The sequence below is a fragment of the Fulmarus glacialis genome, unplaced genomic scaffold (assembly GCF_000690835.1).
Source record: "Fulmarus glacialis isolate BGI_N327 unplaced genomic scaffold, ASM69083v1 scaffold21811, whole genome shotgun sequence".
Taxonomy (NCBI): Eukaryota; Metazoa; Chordata; class Aves; order Procellariiformes; family Procellariidae; genus Fulmarus; species Fulmarus glacialis.
The window spans coordinates 7,253-33,485 of NW_009191173.1; the positions used below are offsets into that span (position 1 = coordinate 7,253).

General features: G+C 36.4%; 1 protein-coding gene across 1 annotated transcript; it reads right to left on the reverse strand.

The window, feature by feature from the left end:
• Positions 1-6,800: 6,800 nt before the first annotated feature.
• Positions 6,801-23,291, reverse strand: SCAMP1 (secretory carrier membrane protein 1). Its single transcript, XM_009586596.1, has 7 exons — positions 23,199-23,291; positions 22,815-22,926; positions 18,990-19,118; positions 12,905-13,064; positions 11,087-11,188; positions 9,096-9,213; positions 6,801-7,276 (listed from the first exon to the last, which is right to left on the reverse strand). The coding sequence occupies exons 1-7, from the start codon at positions 23,274-23,276 to the stop codon at positions 7,058-7,060; spliced, it is 918 nt and encodes a 305-aa protein (XP_009584891.1). The 5' UTR covers positions 23,277-23,291; the 3' UTR covers positions 6,801-7,057.
• Positions 23,292-26,233: the final 2,942 nt, after the last annotated feature.

Consider the following 26,233-nt stretch of genomic DNA (forward strand, 5'->3'; position numbering starts at 1 on the left):
AAATATATATATATCTATCTATATATACACAAACTTGTGTGAGATGTGCAATACCAGGAATGGGTTTTGTTGTGGGGTTCCCCCCCCCGTTCGTTTTTGCTTTTAAACAAGGTATTTGAAAAGGCACTTCTCAAGGAAGAAGTGGCTGGAGTTTTGGAGGTGTGGACAAACTAAAGCATAGAGTAATGCAATACAATCCCTGATTTTGAAGATTAATACAACAGTAGTAACAGCAGCTTAAAGATTTAACAAAACAATCTCTTACAGATTGATTTTAAATACTCAGATCTATATAATACAGACAATTCAAATGTGAAGCTGTGTCCATCTCTGGCAGTATACAATCTAAAAGCTGAAAAGGCTCAGCAAGGTTTCTTAATGTGCTTTATTTATAACATGGCACTGCAAAAAACATTGCTACTGAGCTATTTCTGGGTTGTCTATATCACATTTGTATCTATTTTACTCAATAAAGTTCTCTGGATTCTGAGATTTTTTTTCAGCCAAGTCCTTTCCATCATTATCCCACACCAGAGTATCTCATGTCCTAGTGGTAAACAGAGAGGAGTTCAAGTCCTCCTTGGAAGCAGTGGGCGCTGGTGCCTACCTCAAGGAAAGGACAGAGCCCAACAAAAGCAGAGCATGGCAGCAACGTATACATCACAGCCACTTTAAAAAAAAGAGCGGCTGTGACAATCCTGCTAGAGTAGATTTTGAGCCATGGTTTATTTGTGGTACTGTTTTTCTGTTCTTGAGTCACCACTATGTACATTTGTTAGCATGAATGATGTACCTAATGTGTTATTTTTAATCTAAATTTCAATTAAAATGTGAGTTTTCGAACTTTAACAGGAGTCCGACTACCTTAATTCAAACATATTGGACAAGTTGAGCCACAGCAAGGTAGCTTTAATTGTAGCTTTAGTAGCATTTAAAATCCCAGCCCACTGATGTTAGCGTTTCAGATTTCCGTCTGACTTTAACAATTATTACCACTTACTGATCAAAAAGCATGTCATATGAAATTGTAGCTATGTGTTATACAATACAGTTGCATTAAAGAGACCTTCTAATTGAATATATGTCTGACAAATGCTCTTCATTTTGCAACTAAACCATCGCAATTCCTTTCTCATGAAAAGGAGTAGCGAAGGTTGTAAAACACTGCTTAATCACACAGACTTTTAAAATGGTGTTTGCCACAATGTGTCTTACCTTTCACCTGTGACTTGACAAACACTAGGGAGAGGTTACATACTGTTCTCTAAGCAAATTTAAGACAGAACTAGGAGTAAGGCTTTCAGTAGTTTACAGAAAAGTCAGGCTGTCACTTTTGTCTCATAGCTGCTACGGTCTATTTCCATTAAATTTACATGTAATTAATTGCATTTAGTTTAATTACACTTCTAACAGTTTCTAAATTTCCAAGAAGTAACTCTTTGTTAAAACTTGGAACATTTAGAAACCTACAGTCCGGAAGAAGTTAGGGGATAGGTGCCACTCAATGCACCACCACATTAGTCATCTTTATGGACTTCAAAGCAGGTATAGATACAGCAGGTATTCTACAAATACAAAATACTGCTGAAAAAGTTACCAAGTACTGATTTGTACAGCTAAAAATATTACCTCCCTTTTTCAGTAAGGTTAAATGGGAGTTGGCAATAGAGAACACAGAGTTCAATTCTCTAATTGTGTGAATTATTACAGATTCTGTGTTCTAGTAGCTTCCTCCCAAAGCTCCAGCTAGGTTTGGAATGGTGATGCATTGAGAAAGTGAATGTGCATTATTAATATCAGAGGGACAGGATCATAAAGATGTTGTCTTGCTCCTGTAATTCACTGAAAACTTCTTTTCAAATAGATGCCTTTGATTTGATTTGATTATCTTCGTATCAGTGGAATTCTGAGAGCGTAGGCATCGGTGTCCCTAACCAGCTTTAGGTATCACTCAGATGCAGCGGGATCAGTAATTTTGTCCAGCTGAGAAAGGTAAATAATAAAGAATTCCAAATTTAATCACGTTATTCTGACCACTTCCAACTGCTCTCTTACCTTGGACAGAAAGTATCACCCCACTGCCCAATCCAACATATCCACTTTTTTCTCTAAAACATCAAAAATACATGCATAGCAAAGACAACAGCCCTGCAGTGCAAACGGCAACACATGCTTTGGCATACGTGCAGTGACTACAACTCAGATGATATACGATTGCTTAATCTGGCTATCAACATTGTAAAATCTACTTGCAGCACTGCCAGCTGAAACAGTGGCAGAGCAGCTGATGCCGCAGCGGCATCAGTGGTCAGAGGCAGCTGTTTTTTGAAACGGCCTGGGCTCCAGCCCGTGTATCCTACCCAGCCCTAGCTGTACACATCTGCAAAGCAGAAAAGCTGAGCGAATGCTCAGAAGTAACCGGACTCTACAGCCCACTGTGTTTTCCAGGCCTGCATTAGCCCTGTTCCAAGCACACTGCCAATTACTAATACAATCTCCAACTTCATCACCAAAAATCGGTCTCTGAAATTTCCCATCTCACCAGCCGAACGTTTTCCCTTCCTGAACCATGGGTACAAAGAAGTAAAACCTGGTCTTCTCAACGCTTTGTAGAGCAGCTCCTTTCTGCTGAAGTGTTCTCCTTCAGCTCTGAGTGAACTAAGAACAATGTGTAGGAACACTCATTGAAGCAGGACAGTGCATTTTTTTATGTATATATATATACACAGATTACTTAGTCACGTCGCAGCACCAAGTGTATTGAGAGATGGTAAAACAAACAAATCAAAAGCACTGTTGTTTGGTGTAATCACTATCCAAGTCATCCAACAGAAAGCACATTTTAGATGAGCTGTATATGCTTCCATTAAACAGCTGGACAATCAATTTCTTTCTTTCCAGAAAAAAATGTACAGCAGCATGATCCACAAGTCATACTTCCCATCAACTCTGTTTTTTTCCCCCTCAGTAGTGTGTGACATAGTATCTAGTTTAATCCTAGCATAAAGTTAAACTAGTCTTTTGCTGCTGAGATGAGAAATCTGTACCACTTCTTTTGTAAGTCTTCCTGATTTCTCTGCTGATGAGAAAAAAAGCTACTTGCAGACATAAAATTAATTTGTAGGAAAAAAAGTACAAACTAATTCTTACACATTTTAATGTAACTGAGTGAAACCTAACACACATTTGTTGTGTGTTTTAATGACCTGATCCACTGTGCCTTACTACTGATTCATAACCAGAATGCTGTAGATGCATGCCTTTTCCTTGACAGATACATCTTTCCAGAAGTATCACTGAGTATTTTTAATCACAGTTCTCTTCCCTGTGCTGCCTTCTCTGTGTGTGCATGCCTTCCCAACTTCATGCTTACAGCTTCTTGAGAAAAACTATACTCAGCAAGCCAGAGGAATTATCTCCCCACAACAGCACTTAAATTGTCTAATAATTCTAACCATAAAACATGACTGGATCATGCTGCACAACTGTCCTTACAAGGAAGTACAAAAACTGTTCCTTTAGTCTGCTGCCACTGCCGTCGTAGATCTGTAAATTACAAAGAAACAGATCAAGTCGATAAGAATTTCACTACTAAATGATGCATGCATGCGCAAGTGTCTTCAAAAACTCAGGTCTGCTATCTCCCAAAATAATCCTGACCGTACCTCTGAGCACTGTTCTCTCTATTGTGCATTTGCAAATGTAATTACGTCACAGTGGTCTAGATGAAGTCGTTTTGACCTTCAAAGAAAACCCAGTACTAAATTCAGTACTACAGAGCAGATATTACAGTTGGTATTACACGACAAAAATCAACAGACTGTGATAATGCCTAAAAAAAAAGAAAAAGCATGACACAGCAGTGATACAGAAATGTCAATTCATAGGCAGAAATTAGAAAAATAAACACTACCAAAGCAATGCTGTTTTCAGCAACTTCATTTTACTTTCAATAGTGTTTTAGGATTCTTAATACCTGTAGAATTTCATTCACTAATGACAGAACAGGTTTAGATTTTAACCCTTGTAAGTTTACAGCACAAGGAAGTGGGCTGCAAGTGTTTAAGAATTTTCTTCGTAACAGTTGAGTAGACTAATTCTCAATACCCTAATGTATTATTTTCATAGTGGACAGTTTGCTTCCCCATTTCAGCAGAATTACAGCGTTTATATACACAATTATAAAAAACAAGTGAGACTTTTACCTAGATCATCCGCCCTGCACGTTATCCTGATTGTTAGAAGAAAAATCCCTATATTGGTCAAAACTATACACAGCAAACACCCAGGAAAAAAGTCTTTTTTTATTCTATGACACTGTGTTAATACAATAAATATACAAAACTTCTGAACTACTCAGACATGCAACAAAGAGACAGAAGAAGTGCATTTGTACAGAACCATGACATTCACCAGGATGGCAGAGCATTGTTAGTAATTTACAAAATATACAAACATCCCTCAGATAAATAAAACCAACTCCTAAATTACAGATCAATGACTACTGACGTTCCAGTGTTTAAACTTCATACTTCGTACTCAATTTGCCACAATACTACAAAATGACAACTTAAGTGGGTGCCATACTCTGATTAATTAATAAGAGACTGTAAAATCTAGTTTTTGTTAGGTACAAAATACTTTAACAAATATCAGACTTCTGTTGTCAAAGCTAAACTCAAACTTCTCCGTCCCTTTTGGGCTGCAAAGTGTCAGAGATTTCTGGTTTAAACAATTCATGTGTAACTGAACCTTGATTTTCACTTAGGGGGTTTAAATCCATACATTCAACCCATGACGTTACAAATCAACGCTCCCTATACATAGAACATTAAATATGTTTTCTCAAAAAGCCTTTAAACATTTTGGGAAAAAATCTACTTGCCAAATTCAGGTTTTATTCCTAATGTTTTTTTCCATAATATATTCTGGTGAATAATGTATGTTGTTATGCTATCTTCAACTTAAGGTAAATTGCACGGATGATGTCCCTGGGATTCCTATCCAAGACATACTAAGAGAATTTCTTAAATTTAGATTTATAAGTAATACATAGTAGAGTTCCTTGATAGAACCCTCAACTTAAGTTTAAAGATTATGAAAAGAACAATCTTGATATACAGCTGCTAGAAGGATGATGCCTGATCTCAACAGAAAATGTTGGCTTTTATCTGGAAAGCTTTTAATAACGTTCCACACAAATTTAAGTTCAATGCTAGCATCTCCACTAGTATGAAATTTTAGAGCCCCTATTACACAGAATATTTAAATTGCTTTTAACTTCATGATGCAGAGAACATTTAGAAACAAGTATATCAATCAATATGAACTTCAGCATAGGTGAAACTATGACATTAATCCAAATTCAAGTTGGATTTAAAGAAATCAGTAAAACAAAGGAGACTAATAGGGACTTCATGCTAACAGTACAATACTGATACAGGGATTAAGCTGGGGGTTTATTTTTTGTAATGCTCTTCTGTTGTTATCAATACAGCGTAGTGAGAAAGAATCTATGAAAGTCGGTCCACATTCAGAACACGATGGGGCCTCAGAATTTTATCCTGTCTTACAAAAGGTGATTCACCTTAAGAGCTGCATTCATGTCAGTCACAGTGTATACTTATACAGGTTGTGGGATGTGGTCCTTCCCGTTTCCATTTTCTAAAACAGAGTTCGAAAAAACAGCCCAAGTATTGTGCATAAGACTCATGAGGCAATCCAAGAATATAAATAAGTCTTCAAAGGAGAGAAACATGATACTAAGACCTGATTCTATTCTAGAATATTATGATGGTATGTACCATTATGGATTGTTCAGTTCCACAGCACCAATTTAACCTTAGACCTCCAGTCCAATGAGTTAAAATTTAACTTTGTTAAAGATGAAGATTTCTCACTTTTCCAAGTCAAAGTAGTTTAAAAGCTTTTTTGCCCCAGCTTAAATCACATCACAAAGATGGCTGAGTTAACGTTAAAATGAATTCAAGTATCTGTTAAATGCCATTGCTTAAAAAGCTTGGGTTTAGACAATATTCCTGTTTAAAAATTAAATACTGCATGTTATGGGATTTGGACAAGCAGTAAACAGAGTAACTGACTAGGCTAGAGATTTAGTACCACTGTTAAACACAAATCTACACTTAAAAAAAACAAGCCCCAAAAAATCCCAAATACAACAAAAATACCACTGCACATAGAAGAGGGAAGGGGGGCAAAAAACTAGTGTTCTAGAAGTCAGTATTGGTTTCTTTTCCGCAAAATTATTACCCCAAGACATGAATACTAAAATGAAAAATAGCAAATATATAATCATTTAGCTTTGTGATTGAAACCATCAGTTAACTTCCTTAAACTGTACACTGCATTACACATTCTATTACAGAGAATGTTTATGCACCATAGTCATTTCTCACAGGTAGAGAATACTCCATGAAAATAGATACAAACAAATGCTGTAATTATAAAGTGGCGCAGGTAAATTCTGGACCAAAACACTATTTAAACAAGATCAGGTAACTCAACAGTATTCATGCAAACTTACAGGTTTATATCAAAAGACTTATCCTAAAAAAACCCCAAGAAAAGAATTTATAATGTCTACCCTACTTGTATTTGTCCTCCAGCAGCTGCTAAAATTGCAAAAGCAGTAACCAAACCTAACTTTCTACATCTCTCAGTTTACCCCACTTCTTACAGTAGAAATAGGGAAAACAGTTCTTATGAAGAAAAATAATTGATCCAAAGTGCTTTCCTGAAGTTAAAAAAAATACCAGAGCGAACCACTAAAAAACCTTCCAAATTCTTAACACATTTATTTGATCATTATATACCACAATTAATTCTCAGGCCAATTGTTGAAATTATTTAGCCTCCATAAAATAGGGAAGGCTTTATATTCTAGAATGCAACACCTTAAAGAAGGGCAAAGAATGGTTATCTTTTTAAAATAAATAGATTTATAATAAAATAAACCAAACATTTCCCATTTTATCCATGCACAGCTGCAAAAGAGACAAACATGCTGTGTGAATTTTGATCTTTAGGCTTTTAGGGACTATAGTAAGTGACTGAAAAATAAAGTACAATCAAAGAGAACCGTGATGACTTTTAAAAAACGGTTACCCTTGAACGCGTTTTGAGCTGCACTGGTTGCTGCTGTTGATGCGGCGTTGGCTGCTGCAGTTTGTACAGTTTTGTTGGACATCACTCCTGTTGCAAACTCCTGCTGCGCTTTCTCAAAACTAGCACCAGTCGTGCGGTAGAGACCATGCACCTAGGGAGGTGGAAAAGCAGCGAAAAAACGGTGCTGAGCCTTCCATTTCTTGGTAGTTTAATAGCAAAGTCTCAAACACGAAACAGAGCTGTGTGGTGGGAAAATCTGGTTTGCTCATGTGTTTGGGAGGATCCAGAAATGAGTAAACGGACTTTTTTCCCACAAATCCTACAACTTTTGATAGACCTGCTGCATGCACAGTTTGACTGTAGGAATACCTGTAACTTTCTGCAAGTTCAGACGGGTCTTACAGTTCTTTACTAAAATGTGTGTGGTATCTACTGTCTGAAATAACATATTTAAATACACAAACAGGCTGCATCCTTAGCATAACGCAGGGCTCACAGCTTGCAAAAGTGTCTTCTGTCTCAATTTGTATACAACTTGTCGTACTCACTAGAAGAGCTAGAAAGTGTGCATGTTAAAAGAAACGGCAGGAAACAAAACCAAAAAAGTAGTTTTGAATCCACTGTGTCAATAACATTTTGGTGAACCTTTTTCTACATCAATTTTTAGAAACATTTTAATTTCTTTGATTGATACAGTTACAAGAACAAGCTAAGCTATGACTTGATATTAAAAAGTATAAAATAGCCCAATAATGCAGATGTGTATCTGCTACACTACTGTGATGTCCAATAGCTCTGCATAATAAGCAAAGGTATTAAACAATATGACTTACACACACTCTAAACAATATGTCATATAATCTCTAGTACAACAAAAAACAAATCCTCAGTAACTTCCAGTTACCTCAGTATTAAAATTAAAATGCTATTTCTGATTCAAATTCAATCAAGTCACAATACAGTTGTCATATAATATTGCAAAAACATTTTCATTCAAGTGTAGCAGGACAATTAATGTTGTAACTTTTTTCTTTGTTATAAATGTGACTATTTCTCATCCATAAAGATACATCAGGTCACATGTGAGTATGCAGGTTTTTTTAAAGAATCCAGATACATATGGTAGGAAGAGTGTAATAAAAATTCTCCACCACGCATTTTTCTTGCTTGTTTCTTTCTCCCGTACCTGAGTATTTATGCAGAAAACAAATAAGGAGAAGAGACATCTCCAGGCAACGCTTAAAATTTCTAACTTACTGTAAATAGGCCAGAAGAGTTTGGGTATGTGAAAATCTTTAAGTGTAAATGTAACTGAGATTGAATTATTAGAATTGCCAGCACATCATCAGCAGAATGCTCAGTTACATTTTATCTAAACAACATCAAAAACTTACTAGCATATTAGTATCTAAACTTAGGTCTTCTGGATGGAAATTCACAAAAAGGAACCAAGGGAAAAAAGCATTTTTCTTTGATCTTTCATGCTATGCAATCATTAATTGACAATAAAATGCTAAAATAATAGAAGCAGAGAAATAAAAATCCTTTTCTGAGGTGCCAGGCATCTCCGTCTTCTCTTGATTTGAATGGGAATTATTTTGGTAAGAGCTGAAACTTAGCAATCATTTGAATCACACTTCACTCAGCCTGATGAATCCCCACAGATTGGAAAATCACAACCTGGCATCTACAAGTACAATCGTAGTGTCTAGTGCATTCATCTACCCTTTCATTGTGGGCTTACCTCCCAGTTTCTCTTACTCAGAGCTATTCTTCCCCATTTTAGTTTGCAGAAAATACGTGCATTGTACAAACAGTGTTTCATAACTCCACAACAGTGTAAGCAAAAAAGTACAGCTGTTGATAGGTAAGGCCCACCCCCAAGAAAATAATTTAATCCCCATTACTTTGTGAGAGAGTACCTCTCTCAAGCAGGAAAGCAAAATCCAAATCAAACATAGGAAACTTACCTTTTTAAACATAACTAATGAGATAACAGCAGATGCTGTGAAAAGTGCAGCTATGATTATCATCATAATGCCAACAGGAATACTCTTATTAAGACCAGTAAGAGATGAAATCCACCCACTGAAGGAAAAAGAAAGCGCAAACTTTACTAGCACAGCACATGAACCATTCAACTACAGGTATCCACATCAAGGAAAGCTTTATAACCTCCTGGTTCTAATCAACTTTGAACATTTTTGAAGAAAAAGTCACAGGGAATTTTACATAAGTCAAAGGGAATTTTACATAAGCATATTCTGGCTCTCTAATAAGCTTTTAGAGCTTAGTTTCCATTTTTCCCAATGCATGCAGTGAAATTATATGAAAAATTGTACTAAAGATTATTATCCTTGAGCAGAATTGTGAAGAAATTAGAGAGCTGCTCATCAACTTTTGGGGTTTTTTTTGTCATACTGTCATTTCAGACTGATTTAAGACTATATGATTTCGTGGAAAAGAGAATGTCCCTAAAAAGATAGCTTCTAACTTCTTTAAATATAAAACAAAAACATGCCACACACACACAGCTTCTATGTGGGAAGACTCATTTAACTGTACCCACACAGTGATGCTTTCTCAGTTGAGGTTAATACGATAATTTTTTGAAGTAGGTAGCATCAGATTAACTAATAGAAAAGATTGTTATATGAGTATCGACTTTAAACATTTCTCCATTCTTCAAAATTGAAACACCAACAGAAAAACAGGGTATCAAGCTTGAAACCACAAAAAGCCGGTTGCCTTAAGAAAAATAAAACATTAAGATGGAAATTATTCTTCCACAGAAAAAAAAATAATCTGTAAACTTAAACAACCTTAAAACTTTCCTCTACCTGTTTCAAATTGCTTTTATATCCCCTATGTCCAACTGGACTCTACAAAACTCCAAAATCCAAACTGTAATTAGCATTTTCTGATGATCTGGCTACTTTTCATGCCCCTGCATACACCTTCCCCAAGAATCCTTAAAAGCACACTCCACATACTTGAAGAGTTGGCCTTCTGAAATACTTTTTTATTTTGTTAATGTCAATCAATGTATCTATGAAAAAGCAAAATAGCAGATTTGAGAATAAAAATAATATAACAGGATCTTTCCTTACACTACAATTCTAAAGGAATGCTGTTTTGTCTGTCTTACGTATGTTTGGAGATTAGCAGCAAAAAGCACTGATACAGAGAAGTGTCATTACCCAGCTACAGTACTGTCAGTCATAGCTCTCCATGCTACCAGCTCGGTACTACAACCATGCTTTCAGTTAATTCAAGTTTGTTGGGTTTTTTTCCAAGGATGGTGACTGATTCCCAATAGCTTTTCCTTGTAAAATCTAAATATTAGACCTCAAAGACTCAAATAAAAGATAATATACAAGCATCAAAAAGAAATCTACTATTACAGAATAAGGAGCTGACTCGGACAAATGAGCTTTTCAAATAACATCAAAGATACACCACTATATTCACCAGAATACATTGTTGACTCATTCTTCAAATTTTAGCTATAAATTTCCTTAATAAGTAGTAAGTATATGAATATAATTAGAAATAACTAATGATACAAAATAATACCCAAACAGTACATTATTACTGTCTAAATTATGTTCATTTCTCTAAGTTTTGCTTATGTCTTTACCTTAAATATAGAGCAAATAACATCTCCACACACCACCAAAATAGAGGAGGTGATGTACAAAAGAATAGTTCAAAGTGGTTTATGTTGAAGAACAAAATTTTAATCAGCCTAATTACAGAAGTACCCCAGATTCTTGGGTATGTTTCACCCACTTTTCCTAGTTAAGAGCACTCCAAAAATGCTTTTTTTGAGTGCTAAATGTAAAACTCCAGTGAACACAAGATCTTTTTTGAAAAAATACACAGACTGTATTGCAGTTGCTATATCAAATGAGTGTTTGTCTTGCAGACAGTACAATGCTACAGCAAACAGAATACTCACCAGTTTCCCCATCTTTGAAATCCTGCAGCTTGAAGTACATGTACAGCAAACTGACAGATATATACAAAGAAGAACACAAAGAACCTGAATGAACTGTCACTCCTGAAAGAGGGGGGGGAGGGGGAAAGATTAAAGCAGCCAGAAATTAATGACTTTTTGTAAATACTGTAGTACCGATCTAAAAATTTTTTCTGCATTAACTAGAGGAAAAGTCCTTTCATTTATTGAGAGTAACCTGAAGTATCAGTAATTCTGTGGTTTTGTAGAGTGTTTATTTACAAGAGCTGCTGCCTCTTCTTTAATATATATTTTTGCCACCTGCACCTCTAACTGGGGTGAGAATAGCAGCAAGATACTATTCCTTAGTGTTCTGTTCAGCACACAGCAGGGCCTATTAGGCTAAGCATAGAAGTTTTGCTACAATGCATGAAGAACAGAATTCTGCTCCACTTTCAGACTGAAGTTCACAGTGCTGGCAGGATGGGAAGAGAATATTTTACTTGTAAAAGGAAATAAAATCTAATGTAGAATTACTGATACACAGTGCAGACCAGAACATTGAAGCAGCTGTTGCTTAAAAGCAAAATATACAAAATAGGTTTGCTGTTTAAATTACTAAAACGCGAGCCTGACAAAGACTGAAAGTAAAAAAAAAAGCAAATATAAATGTACAGGCAAAATCTCAACAAAGACCTCAAATTATTACTATTAAAAACTAATGATCATATGATATGCTTGCTACCAGAGTTCTAAAGAAAGTAGAAATCACTTAGTTAAGTCACAGAACCAAATTTTGCTGTTAATAGCTCTTCCTGCAGAAGGGATTTTGTTCATTTCTATTTATTCAACCATTTCAGTTCAATAACTATTTCATTTTCAGCTGAGCAACTGACCAAAAGTTGAATATGCAAGTAGCAGTTTTCCTTTTCCAAACAACGAATATTCACTAAGAAAAACTATGGATTTACTAGAGAGCAAATGCAAGTTAAACTATATGATTCCTCAAAGATGTGTGGGTACAGCAATACCTCCTTGGTTAGCAAAAAGAAACACCTCATTTAGTCTAAAGGTTACACTTAACTGCAATTTCTGGCCATCAATCTTTCTCTACAAGAATTAGTGCATTTTAACTGAGAATATCCTGAATCACTTCCATGCAAAAAAAAAAAATTCCCAAGAAATACTGTAAAAGTACAGGATTTAGAATCTCTACATGCTGATTTTTACCAAAAGAGAGTTCAATTTTGCATGCAAACCAACCATTCTATTCTTAAACACAAAGCTACCACACCTCACGATTGTGATGTCTGCAAAGATTGCTAAAAGCTAGGAAAAATACTACAGTTTGATTACTATATACCTGCTCTGCTCATTCTTAAGAATCTCAGTCTACTTCAATTACAGACACTGTAGGTCACTTAACAATGTAAGAATTAAGTGTAGAGTTTTATGAAGTTCATTCAGGAAGCCAAAAATTTAAGACACTCAACTATTAACCTACTCAAATTCTTGGTGTGAAGGGACAGAGATTTAATGAGAATTTTCCTTAAAATTGTTATCAGTCCAATGCAAAGTTAAATATTTCCTACAAATAATTTTTCAAAGGTAGAAGCTATAAATACTTTAAAGGATATTCCATTATATTCCTATCTATTGTCATCTATGTTTCAAATACAACAACTGAATTAATGACAAACATACTACTTGTTCTAATGAAAGCATATTAAAGGATTATCATAATGATAATCCAGCAAATTCTGGAATGTTAATGCATTTTGACAAGTTTTTAAATATCCTAAGTCAAGCTGAAGTTGTTACCTGAAAGCTCCATAAAGTGGTCTGTACCAGCAGACAAAAGAACAAGGGGTAAAAAGCAAGAACCAGAGAATACTCAATCCAAAATCAACCCCTCGCGTAGCATCAACGTAAAACCAGGCCAAACATCCAAAGATATTAAGAAACAGTGTCACTGTATGGACTGTAGAAGCAAAAGCAAAATAGTCTTAATTAAGTTATGTTTATACAGTAAATTATTACAACTGTTAAGGTAATACTCAAACTGAGCATTTTTAAACAAAACATCAGCATGCTGACAATAAATCAATAACTTCTCAATACCCTCTGCAATAAGCTGATTTTTATAAAGTTTTCTAACTTTCAAGTAAACCCTGTATTCACAAGTGAAAGTACTGAACATGAAAATTCAAGTACTATCAGGTATATATGGTGAAGGAAAAAATCCTGTCATAAAAATAAAACATTTTCAAAATTAAAATAATGAAAAAAGACGTTTCTACTGCTGCAATAATTGATACTTTTTCTACAGTAATAACTGCATACAGATATTTAAGACTATTGAATATTTTTTGAGAGAAAGCTTATAAATGATATAAAATGCATTATAAATTTACCACTGTACCCATTCTAACTTGAAAATAAAAATTTACAAAAAAAATCTTTCAATTAAAAGCTCTTTGTCTTCCATGTAATAAAGAAAAAAACCCCACTTAGTAAAAATGTTTCTCAGTAAAACAAGAACTGCAAGAAGCTGTTCTAGATGCTTTAATACATATTGCATATTCAAATATTTCTTACAACATTGGTCTTAAACACCTGCCTTTTTGGTGCTCCGTTCTTAGCTCAATACTAGCATTTTCTCATTGGCAGACCTCGTTACAGGTTAACTATTGAATTTCTACTAAAGAAAATGCATTGGCACTACAACTTCACAGTTTATTTCAAATATATTTAGTTCTTAGAACAGAAAAAGATACAGCAGTATTAAGAAACGTTACAACTACTACCTTCATGCTATCTGGCACAGAAGTTAGTTCTGCCAGACTTAGAAGATGAACATGAATTTCTGTCTTTGTTCAGCAATAACCAGTGATTCAGGAGTGATTCTGCTATCTCAGAGGACAGTTTCTGTGCTTGTGGACCAGGACGAAATAGAGTATTTATAATTGAGAGTGCACAAGCTGCTCCTTGCAGCAATGGTTTTTTTATCTAAGTTCAGAGAAACATTTTAGTCATTCTAGTGGAAGGTAATGTTAACAGAGGAACTAGCAAGATAATAAAGATTCTGAAAAAAAGACTCCTCAAACTCTTTGCTGCCCTCTTAACTAGTACTTAAATAAGCCCTAAATCAATTCGGTGGGAAAAAATCTTAAAGCAAAATGCCCACATCATTGCATGAAAGGCTGATGAAACTCAAAACATTTCCCTGGGACAAATCATATTTTCCTCTAAGAGTCACCAGAAACAGAAAACTTTGTACTTTTAAATAAAAAGCATCTAATGCATCTACGTATCTTAGCACTGTTCCAAGAGGTCAGCAAAGCAACTAATTTCAGAATTTGTATGAGTATGCCTCATAAAGTACAACGAAGGATACAAATGCAAATTCCTGCCTGACTTGATAAATATGAGAAAACTTACTACGGGGTATTCTTTCTTTTTCCAGCCAATACTGGAAAACAGGGAGACCCCCTAGATTACTAGAAACATCCTGGTGGAGTTTGAACTTTCTGAAATTACTACTTTTTTTGTAATTGCCATTACAATAACAGGACAAGTTTTAAAAGAATGCCATCAGCGCACACGAGGGTTGAAACATCACATCCACTACTGATACTTACTAGTACAATAAAACTAGCAACGTAAGAGTCTACTTCACTACTGTCACGGAGAATCTCAGCTGTAAAAAACGAGTATAAAGCAAGCTACGGATGAAGACACAGGACTTCACCGACAATTCTCCCTTCACTCCACTCATCCTTCTCTCTGCCTGCTGCAAGGTACAGGAAGGCATTTGTTCTTTCAGCCAACACTTTCACTAAGTGACCTAGATAAGCCTTCCTGTTGTATGAACAGACAGGTGTTTTTATGTTCAGGATAACGGTTTTAAGTACCTTCCACCAATTTGCCACTTCAAATTAAACCATGATACAAGTTATTAGAAGACAGTGACCACTTGGGGGCTGAAATCACCTAAGGCTTTAGCAGAAGGCTGCAACATGCAATTTTTGTATGACAGTAACTTCACAGCTATACCAATACAGCACTCAGTGTGAAGTGACCTAAGAAAGCTTTCTCCTAGTTCAGCTGTGGAAGCAGTTGAGGTTAAAAAACAAAGGGCATTCATGCCAGAATAAGAGTGAACAATGGGAAATTACATCAGTTCAATAAATATTCAGACTCAACTTCATTTTTATTAGTGTAAACTTCCTTGTACAGAAGAATCCTACTTAGATATACATTCCCTGTCTTAATTAACTACACTTTATCATCCATTAATGTTTGAAAGTGAATTGTAGATGAAGATCACAAGTTGCACCAATGCTATTTGGCATCTACATTATTGAGATGATTATTTTGCAGTCCCATTTGGGACTGTATAAAAATAGATTTTTGTAGTAAGTTTCATTTCAGTAATGTTTTATTGATGGTATTCTTGGGAAACCAAAGTCCTCACTAGGACACATGACAAAAGAATGCGCTTCTTCCCAGGAAGCAGCTGGACTGCCACCTTGTAATGGACTGCCTCCAGGGGAATGGGATGCCTAGAAAACAGAGGGTTTTGAAGCCACAAGGCAACTGACAAGTGAGGACAAAGCTGGTGAAGTTTGATTACACACAACCTTGAAGCACAGAGTGGCTTCAAATGTAGTTTAGGCTTTTGTTCCTTGTCTGCTCTGCTCTTTTTGGAGAGGGGGCGGGTAAGACGTGTGCAAACACACCTTACAAACGACAGAAGTATTTTCCATAGGAAAAAACATATTCTAAAACAGCCTTAGATCAGCACATAACATAAGCACATGCTATAAAAAATGTGAAAGTGCTTTTTTTCCTCTACGCAGTACATTAGGACTTCAGCTAAAATATTGGACACAGTCCACATCGTAAAATTCTTAATGCTACACACTAAAAAACCCATAATAATGAGTAGACCAAGCAGCAAATCTTTAAGACAGCAACCAAACAATCAGACCTCTAGAAAACATAACCTACAAAGAAAGGCTGAGTAAACTATGCTAATTTAGCCAGAAGGAGATGACTAATGGGGATAAATGTGTTCTCCATAACAACAGTGCACAGAACAGGGAAGATCAAACACAGGAAGGGAAAATTAAATTATATACTGGGAAACATCTTCTAATGATAAAAGACAGCAACACACTAGAACAGGCTTGGAAGGAGTTTATGAAGTGTCCATCCTTGCAGGTTCTCAGGAACGGGCAGAACAAACATCAACACAGACCGATACATGTACTATTGATAGTATCCTCAGACAGAAGGATGGATGAGATGAAACTCTCCTAAACACAAAAAATACCACACAAGTTGGCATTTTTCTACCAGAATCTACAGTTTAAGTCATTGGTCTTTGAAAACCTTTAAAAGTCTTGTTCATAGAAATTGGAAACCTATGAAATTCACAACCTATGTAAAGTAACAAACCCAAATGCCACAAAAGCTTTCCATGAGATTAAGCAGCTCTTTGGTTTGCAACTTCAAATAAGAAATATTCTTTGAAAATAAGTACTGCTCATTTTGTACATGCTATCAGCCTGTGGAGAAAGTAGCTGGAAAACACAGGCTTTTGAGCCAAAAAATTTTTGGTGTTAGATACGGGTCAAGAGACATGGGACATTTCACTAGTAACAGCATAGAAAGATCTAAAAAGTAGTGCTTAGTGCTAAAGAGCCAGGAAAACTGTCATTCTATCTGCAAGCCACTAAAACAGCAGTGGTAACAAAACCCATATAGAATAGAAAAGCTCCACTGGCAGTTGACAGAAGCCATTGCTAATTGATTGCTGTAGTTCACAAAAACATGGGAGCACTCAGTCAGTAAAAAAAAAAAAAAGGCTCTCCCCACAGAAGAAAAACAAGAAAATACGTGCAAAGATAAAACCACATCAAGGAATCAGAAAACTCGACTTCTGATACAAATAGAAAAGATGGATGAATTCACAGAATAGGGATACAGAGTTGTTTTTTCAAGAGATATAGAGCATATATATCTGAAATAGGTAAAAAAGTTTCCTCAGATACATAAAGACCAAAAATAAGAATTTAAAAATTGCTACTAACCATGGAAACACACAGAAAACTGAAACAGAAAGGTTTGGTACTAGGGCTGCTAAAAAGGAAGAGGAAAACTGACCTACTTTACAAAGTGCTGAGCACACAGTACTGGATTTATCCAAATGTCATTATGTTCACAGAACCCCTATACCTTACAAGACCTAGCAAGTTCTGGAAGAGGAAATAAAACGTAGGGTAGAGCAGCAAGCAGAAGCAGGCTGGTTTGCTACGGTAATAACTGCCTCCACTGACGAAGCATAGCCGCTCTAACGAAAAATGAGCCAAACCATATAGATATGATCCTGGGAAAGAAGAGTCACAAGGATAGATTCAACAACCAGCCCAAAGACATGGAATTCTGTACTCAATCTTTTTTTTTTTTCACCTGAAATAGATTTTGTCTTTCTTTTCCTTTATTATGCCCTTTTCCTTCCTTCCTGAGTAATCCCTAAGTCAGAGACTACTAGAGGTAAAGAAGGAAAAGAGCAAGAGGACTCAGTTAAAATCTCAGTCTATCTAGCAGAAAATCTGTCATGTTAGTATAAAAGCACAACTCCTATATATTTTTAAATACTATAACATTGCTGTTTCCTTTATTTATTGCTATAAGAAGGAAAAAGAAAAACAGTATTAGTATTCCAGTTCTCACTGCCCAACTTCACCTTGAGTTTGAAACATACGGCACTTTCAGAATTCAGTCCTGCAAATGGCCAGAATTAGTAACTATCCTAAAATTTTGGAGTACTTGATCTTAGATTTCATATAAATCGTAAATGTCTGTCAGATTTATGAGAGTGACTAGTCATATATTCTACAGTGGATTTAGTTGCTTATTTGAAGATTAATGACCCAGCAATGAATACAGGTAACTGTGGATTATGATGAAGTGGAATTCACTTGATTCAATGCTGACTCCTCATTTTATCTATTTCAATTATGTGGTTCAATCACAGTAATAAGATCTTTTTTTTGTTTGTTTTTACAGGTAAAATTATGGAGATTTGCTAACTAAATCTGAAGCCCTGAAAAAAATACAGAAAAGGTCTGAAATTCACATTCCCTTAGTATGCTAAAAATATATTAAAGACATCAAAGCACCTAAACCTTTGGAATTTCCTCAGTCTCAGAGTAATTATTAGGCTCTCATCACACTGGACAAGGCAGAAGAAACAAATGTTGTGGCATTTGTACATTTGGTTCATCCAGCATTTCTCCAGTCAAAACACAGCACCTGAATGAGGGCAAAATTAACCCCACAAAGATGGTGTAGAGCATTCTTGGTGTACAAAGGATAGTTTTAACATGGACTCATTCTTCAGCCAATTTACTTTACACTATTTTTTTAAATAGTCTAAAATAACAGTAAGTCTCCACTATAGACTAAAAACTGTATTAAACTATACAAAACTATGTATATTAAAGCAAATGGATATTATACTTCTTAAACTCACAAGTCTATTTTGTGAATTATATTTCTTAATATATAAGCTGATTTTAAAACCAGTAAAATTATTTCTAAGTCAATAAATGGTCAAAGCTCATTTTACAACAACAGAAACACTTAAACCAGAAGACTGCAATATACTAGAACCAAATTGCCTTAGGATAATCCTCCTCCTTTTTTTCTGTGGAAGTTTCCACAAAATAATTCAATACTTTTAAAATAGAAGCTAACAAAAAGATTTCATTTCAACATTTGACTTCTGAATTTAAAACAATTTCTCATTACAGATGTTGCAAAAGCCAGAGTAGCAGGTATGTATCACCAAGTTTGAATAGGCACTTTGTTTTTTTCTTTTAAAAAAAATACTTACACATCCACAAATAGTACATAATCTTTACTGTCTTCTGGAATTCTACAGGAATATCTACAGAAAAGTCCTGGTAGAAACAAGGACCTACTGGAAAATTCTCAGGAAGAGGTGGCCAGTTACTTTTTCTACCTGCAAAACAGAAAAAAACAAGCTTTATAATACAGTTTTAATCTCCGTATACTAGAAAGAGATATGCATTTGGACTTGTTCAAATTGTTTTATGCATGAGTTTCAAGCATATGGATAACTTGGGCATATGGATAACTTGGGCTATCAAAATTCAAGAGTTTTATCAGCAATCCTCACACAATATTGAAAATAAGCTTCAGAAATAAAATACAATGAAGTGAAGACAGATCAAGGAAAGTACAATATTTTATCTATGTAAAAGACTAAGCAGGCCTCTGACAGTTCCTATAAAGTAATGAGAAAAGAGAATTCTTCACAAAACAAGCAGATATGGGCAGAAAAACAATTTCTCGGAGTTCCTTGACTTTTAAATGCATATTTCCCTGAAGTCCCACCATACTCACATAGTTTGTTGAACACAAAGACTGGGGACTGAAAAGCATTCTTCATTCTCAGAATCCTGATATTTTTAACATCAGGCTATCTCTTAACACTTTGAACGAGTTCCCAATACAGTTTACAGTCAAAACTTCACCTAAAAGCGCATAAGCCTCAAGAAAGGCAGCTATTGAAATGGTCTGAACTACTTTGTTATTACTAGAAGATGCCCTACAGCATCACTGTATTTTGAGACAGTTGTGTGACAGAGTGAGGACACCACAAAGGACACAGTATCAGACACCCGGATTTCCTGTATGCTCATCTGCTCATAGGTTACAGTATACATTGTGCCGAACACAAGTCATACCAAGCGCAGACTCAGATTCAACTGAGAAAATAACTGCAACAAACCTTTACCATAGCATTTCAAATTCTGAATGCAAGAGGTACATTAATCACCACATTCCAAAAGTGGAGCTGAACTAGAGACTAACCTAAAGGCATTTTTAATTTGAAATTCTGACTAAGTATTACTTGCAATTTCTATCTTCAACTATACCGTTACTAGCAGTTCATCTGGTAAGAACGGAAAACTTGCAAAGCTTACATACTTGCATTATTTCTTATTTGTTTCCCCACTCGGACAAGATGAAGCTGTCAGTTTTGTCCAAACAGGTCCAAGCACTGAGTATGTGTTAAGTTTTCTGCCTCTTCTAACTGAAGTTTTTACCAAGCCTTTTAGAGCAGGGGATTGGCAGAGGAAGCATACAGAAGGTAACCAAATAATATTCCCATCCATATTAAAAACTACTTTGGGATTTCTTATGTGAAAAATACCTGATAATAATTCAGACCTTCATTCTACAGTATATGGTTATTTCCCTCAGAACTGATAGTTTCAAGACAGAGTTATGGAAGAAGTCAGGTATCTTACAATAATTCAAGTTATTATTTAAGAATTCTATTTCATGTGCTTTCCCGCTGCAGTGGTACAGGTTTCAAAATTTTCAGCTAAGACTGAAAGACAGCTTGGTGAGACGGTTTGAGATCAAAAATCAAGCGGTCTTTTTCTAAATACACTTCAGATACTCATATTTCAAGACTGTATCTTGATAAGCGAAGAGCTAGCTCAGAATTATTTCATCCAACTTAAGTTACCACTTCAAGGTCTATTAACATAACTTCAGTGGCATGCCTACACCATGAATGCACACACCCCCAAACTAGCTTCCTGCAAGCACAGAAAGGGATTTTCAGGCATGCCCAAATGAACTAGCTGAAATAGGAAGCAGCATACTTTAATTAGCTCAAATGCAATGCTGCACAGGACCTGAGCAGAAAAGACCAAAGGCATCGAGCTGAGCTGACCTACCAGTTTGAAGATCTTTGCACTGTAGTCAATTGCATATGACGACAGTGTCCCAGATGTGCAGCCAGCATCTTAAACTGAATGCAAATAGCTATAGTATTGCAAAAGACCCTGTCCTCCAATCAATACAACTCTACAGTGTTTCCAAAGGAGTTCAAATGAGTGCGCAAAAGAAAAAAAAAAAAATCAAAAGGAAAAGAGTATTTTTCTCCCCGGTCACAATACACAATTCCTGATTTGCAGCATCTTTTACACAGTCATTTGGTAAAAAACTAGTATCTTCTTTAAAGCTGTAAGAGCTCTCTCTTCTCTGTTCAGCATTCCTAAAGAATCCTTTAGATTCTTCATGGATTCTTCAAGTACTTTGATGTGAACAACTGCAACCTAATAACAAATACCCATTTTAGAAATATCCTGAAACATGCATGGGGTATCAGAGTTATGTTCCCTACGATACAGATGAACAAAACTGTCCCTAAAGCCTGGAAAAGTAATCAATCCAGACCATCAATATAGGTTAGTGAAATTAGATGAAGGGCAATACATGGAGAAGGACATGAAAAAACAACCAAAAAAATCATCAGCTGGGAGTAGAGGTACAGAGATTTAATAGAGAGATTGAAAAGAACAAATACTGAGAAAATAAAAATGATTTAATGAAGGGACAATATCATCACGATTCTTTTCCTCAGAAAAAGAATAGCAATTCCACATTCCCAGATCCTAGCAAATGAGTGGCATATGACTGCTTTCTACAGCTTCCTGACGAGCGGAAGTGGAGAGGGAGGTGCTGATCTCTTCTCCCTGGTATCCAGTGACAGGATGCGTGGGAATGGTTCAAAGCTGCGCCACGGGAAGTTTAGACTGGACACTAGGAAGCATTTCTTTACCGAGAGGGTGGTCAAACACTGGAACGGGCTTCCTAGAGAGGTGGTCAATGCCCCAGGCCTGTCAGTGTGTCAGGGGCATTTGGACAATGCCCTTAATAATACGCTTTAACTTTTGGTCAGCCCTGAATTGGTCAGGCAGTTGGACTAGATGATCGTTGTACGTCCGTTCCAACTGAAAATATTCTATTCTATTCTATAAAATACCCTGAGAATTTGAATTACTACATAAGCAATTCTGCAATCTGGAATTGTACCACTGCATGTTCAAAAAAACCACCACATGTGGAAATAAGTCAGAATTCTAGATACAAGTGAGAAGATCACACAAAGTCAACCTTGCATACAGTGTTTTGTGTTTTGCTTTCGTTTTTTTCCTAACTTCAATCTGAAGTTCTTCCTTTTGAAAAGGAATATTCCCATAGATCTACTTCTAGCAAAGTATCTTCAGTTAAGAGGATTTAAATCTTCTCATTTGTGAAATCGCCATACAAAACCTGATGGTTTTGCACAGCACACTTAGTTTGTGGCAAAATGAGGTACTAATCTTGACTATGGGTTCCAAAGTGTCATATGAAAAATTATTAAAAGATTAATAATAGAATAGATCTTTCTGCTATTTGCATAGAATATTCATGTCTGTTACATAGCAAAAGATAAGAAAATGTTTCAAAACAGGGAAGTTCTCCTACAGCTATAAATACTGGCAAAAGAGAAATCAAAGAGATGTTACTTACGAAGTTACTTTTATTTCTTCGCAAAATGCTCCATTTTTATTCAATAGTATTAGTTAGATATTAACCTAGAATAAAAATAGCTAATGGCAGAGAGTAACATGTAACAGAGGCCACATTTAAAATTTTTACAGTGAAAATCTGCACAGGACAGGCCAGTTTTTATACACTGCATGCACTGTCTCAAAGGAGATAAACTTTCTTTTCCTGAAGAGATTCTAAAACCCTCTCTTTGATCTGTTTCACAATGTCACTGTAAAACTAAAACAGTTTCTAAGAAAAAGTGAAATTTCTGCAATTTAAAGAAGTATTTTTTCATGCATACCCCCCTGCTGATTAAGACTCTGCATTTCCCTTTCTCTGCGATCCAGTTCAGCTGCTTTTCTTTCCAGTTCTTCTTGACGCTTTAGCAGTTCTGCCTGGGCCAAGGCATGCTCCTGAACAAAACAAGCATCATTAGATATTGATAAAAAATACAAACACAAAATAAATATTCCAAGACTGTTTTCCATAATTAAGCATTTCCAGTTATGGATGAAGACTGATCTAATATTGCACGAATTCATGCATTGTATGATTACTTAAAGGCAGTATTAATTTTAATAAATCATTAGGAAAGCAATGCTTATTTAAAAAAGACATTATTCCAGAAGTTTATTTAAATACTTATAGTTAAAAGGAATCTAGTGCCTGAAAGTTACAGACAAACCTTTGCAATTTGTGTGTAAGCAGGTGGTTCTTCTGTTGGTTTCATTATTGCTGGCTGGGTACTGGGTACATTAGGCATTTTCACACTTCCTGGAGGAGGCTAAGAAAACGAGAGACAATTATAGGAAAAGAGCTTCCTATTCTAGTAAACACCTTTTCATTAACTCTGTAAGAACCAATCTAGTTCTTTTAAAGGAAGTGTTACTGATAAACTGAAAATCTGATATGCTGCCTGCAATATTTGTAACTGTCGTGGTTTAACCCCAGCCGGCAACCAAGCCCCACACAGCCACTTGCTCACTCCCCCTGGTGGGATCGGGGAGAGAATCAGAAGGGTAAAAGTGAGAAAACTCATGGGTTGACATAAAGACAGATTAATAGGGAAAGCAAAAGCCACGCACACAAGCAAAGCAAAACAAGGAATTCAGTCACTACTTCCCATCGGCAGGCAGATGTTCAGCCACCTCCAGGAAAGCAGGGCTCCATCACGCATAACGGTTACTTGGGAAGACAAAACGCCATCACTCTGAATGTCCCCCCCTTCCTTCTTCTTCCCCCAGCTTTATATGCTGAGCATGATGTCATATGGTATGGAATATCCCTTTGGTCAGTTGGGATCAGCTGTCACAGCTGTGTCCCCTCCCAACTTCTTGTGCACCCCCAGCCTGCTCGCTGGTGGGGTGGGGTGAGGAGCAGAAATGGCCTTGACTCTGTGTAAGCACCGCTCAGCAGTAACTAAACCATCCCTGTGTTATCAACACTCCTTCCAGCACAAATCCAGAACATAGCCTCATACTAGCTACTACAAAGAAAATTAACTCTATCCCAGCCAAAACCAGCACAATAACCTTTAGGAAAAAGAAGTTAACTATATTCTGTGGTACAGTGTTCTGCTTATTTGGTTTTACGCTGCACTACTTCCCATAAATACGTATGGAATTTTAGGGATCAGTAGAAAGTAACCAGAATTTAATTTTGTTCAGACATAAATACGTATAAGGAGAGTTACTGTTTAAGAGAATTGCAGGATTTAACAGTGGTCTATTCATATTCTGAAACATGATGCCATTTGTCAGTAACGTCTTCCAGAGCTTTCTACTTAACAAAGGCTTGTATCACCTGGCTAACTAGAGAAGCAATGTACCATATTAAATTTTCCAATTCAAGATCCATAACCTATTGCTTAACTATTCCATGAGTATGTACCGTAGTATCTAGTTTCAAGTTTCACTGGCAATTCGTTCACTTGGTCACTGCCTATAAGAATACAGCTTACAGGAAGCTTTTCGTAGCTCAGTTTTTTCCTTTTTTCTTTCTTTCTTTTTCTTTTTTTTTTTTTTTTTTTTTTAAATCCTCTCCTCCTTATTCCCATTTGTCATCTTCTCTGACTTTCTCCACATCTCTCTATCATACACAACGTTAATCAGTAGCTATCAAACCAAGGAAAAAAATACTGCCTAGATTGAAGTTACCAAATGAACTTTACCAAAGCAGATCAGTATAGTACTACTATGATGTTATTTTATTCTTAAATATGCTTGGGGGGAAACTACAATTCTTTCTTCGTGTAGAGCTTGCAACATGAAAGACTTCCCTGTTCTGTGATCTTGTAAGACAGAAAACCACTTGTTCCTAACAAGACTGAAATCAAGAACAAAAATACGGTGAGAAGTGTGGTGTTTTCAATACAAAAGCACCTTAAAATAAAGCTGGAATCAACTAAATACCACCACTAACTTGGCAAATTATGACTTGGCCCTGCATTTTATTATCTGCATTTTTTCTAACTATCTTTTGAAATGCACAAATGCAATACACTGAGGAGAAAACATCATGCCTGAGTGAACTCCACCTCTGTGTGTGATATTGCAGCATATCTCAGCAACATCAGCTGATTCTAGCATTTCAAAATTATCTTTCCACCTTATACATCAGCTCCTAACAGAATACTGAGACATCAGGGAGGTCTGATTTCTCAGAAATGCTTGGTGATTTAAGCTTTTCATCCTAAGAAAGATTACTCAGTGCTGTAGGATGAAGACAACCAAAGGCTAACTGCCGGGTCCTGCACTTGCGTCACAACAATCCCCCAGAACACTACAGGCTTAGGGAAGAGTGGCTGGAAAGCTGCCCAGAGGAAAAGGACCTGGGGGTGTTGGTTGACAGCAGGCTAAACATGAACCAGCAGTGAGCCCAGGCGGTCAAGAAGGCCAACGCCATCCTGGCTTGTATCAGAATTGGTGTGGCCAGCAGGACTAGCGAAGTGATCGTGCCCCTGTACTCGGCACTGGTGAGGCTGCACCTCGAATACTGTGTTCAGTTGTGGGCCCCTCACTACAAGAAGGACATTGAGGTGCTGGAGCGTGTCCAGAGAAGGGCAACAAAGCTGGTGAAGTGCGTGGATCACAAGTCTTATGAGGAGCGGCTGAGGGAACTGGGACTGTTTAGCCTGGAGAAGAGGAGGCTGAGGGGAGACCTTATCGCTCTCTACAACTACCTGAAAGGAGGATGGAGCGAGGTGGGTGTCAGTCTCTTTTTCCACATAGCAAGTGATGGGACGAGAGGAAATGGCCTCAAGTTGTGCCAGGGGAGGTTTAGATTGGATATTAGGAAAAATTTCTTCACTGACAGGGTTGTCAAGGTTTGGAACAGGCTGCCCAAGGAAGCGGTTGAGTCACCATCCTTGGTGTAGACGTGGCACTTAGGGACATGGTGAACTTGGCAGTGTTAGGTAAATGGTTGGACTCAATGATCTTAAAGGTCTTTTCCAACCTAAATGATTCTATGATTCTATGAAGCTGGTTAAAGACGGTTAATACTGCTATTCCTTACATTGAAGCATTCTGTGATAATGAAAACTGTGATAAGGAAAAAGGCCTGTATGAGAACTCCTACAAAAACTAGACAGCCATCAAGAGTCTTATCTTCTGCTTCAAACATAAGATACAAAATCTGCACCAGAGTAGCAAAAAGCTACTGAACAAAAACTCTTACGCATTATGCACTGTAGGCCAGAGCAATGCTACAAAAGCAAAA

Bases quoted from the DNA above. Each gene is read 5' to 3' on its own strand.
- SCAMP1 (XM_009586596.1), bottom strand. From the start codon at position 23,276: ATGCCTAATGTACCCAGTACCCAGCCAGCAATAATGAAACCAACAGAA. The intron at 13,065-18,989 runs GTAAGTATTTTT...TTGCTTCTACAG, and splicing joins TATGTACTATTTGTGGATGT to TCCATACAGTGACACTGTTT. The intron at 9,214-11,086 runs GTGAGTATTCTG...TTTTTCCTTCAG, and splicing joins TTTCAAAGATGGGGAAACTG to TGGGTGGATTTCATCTCTTA.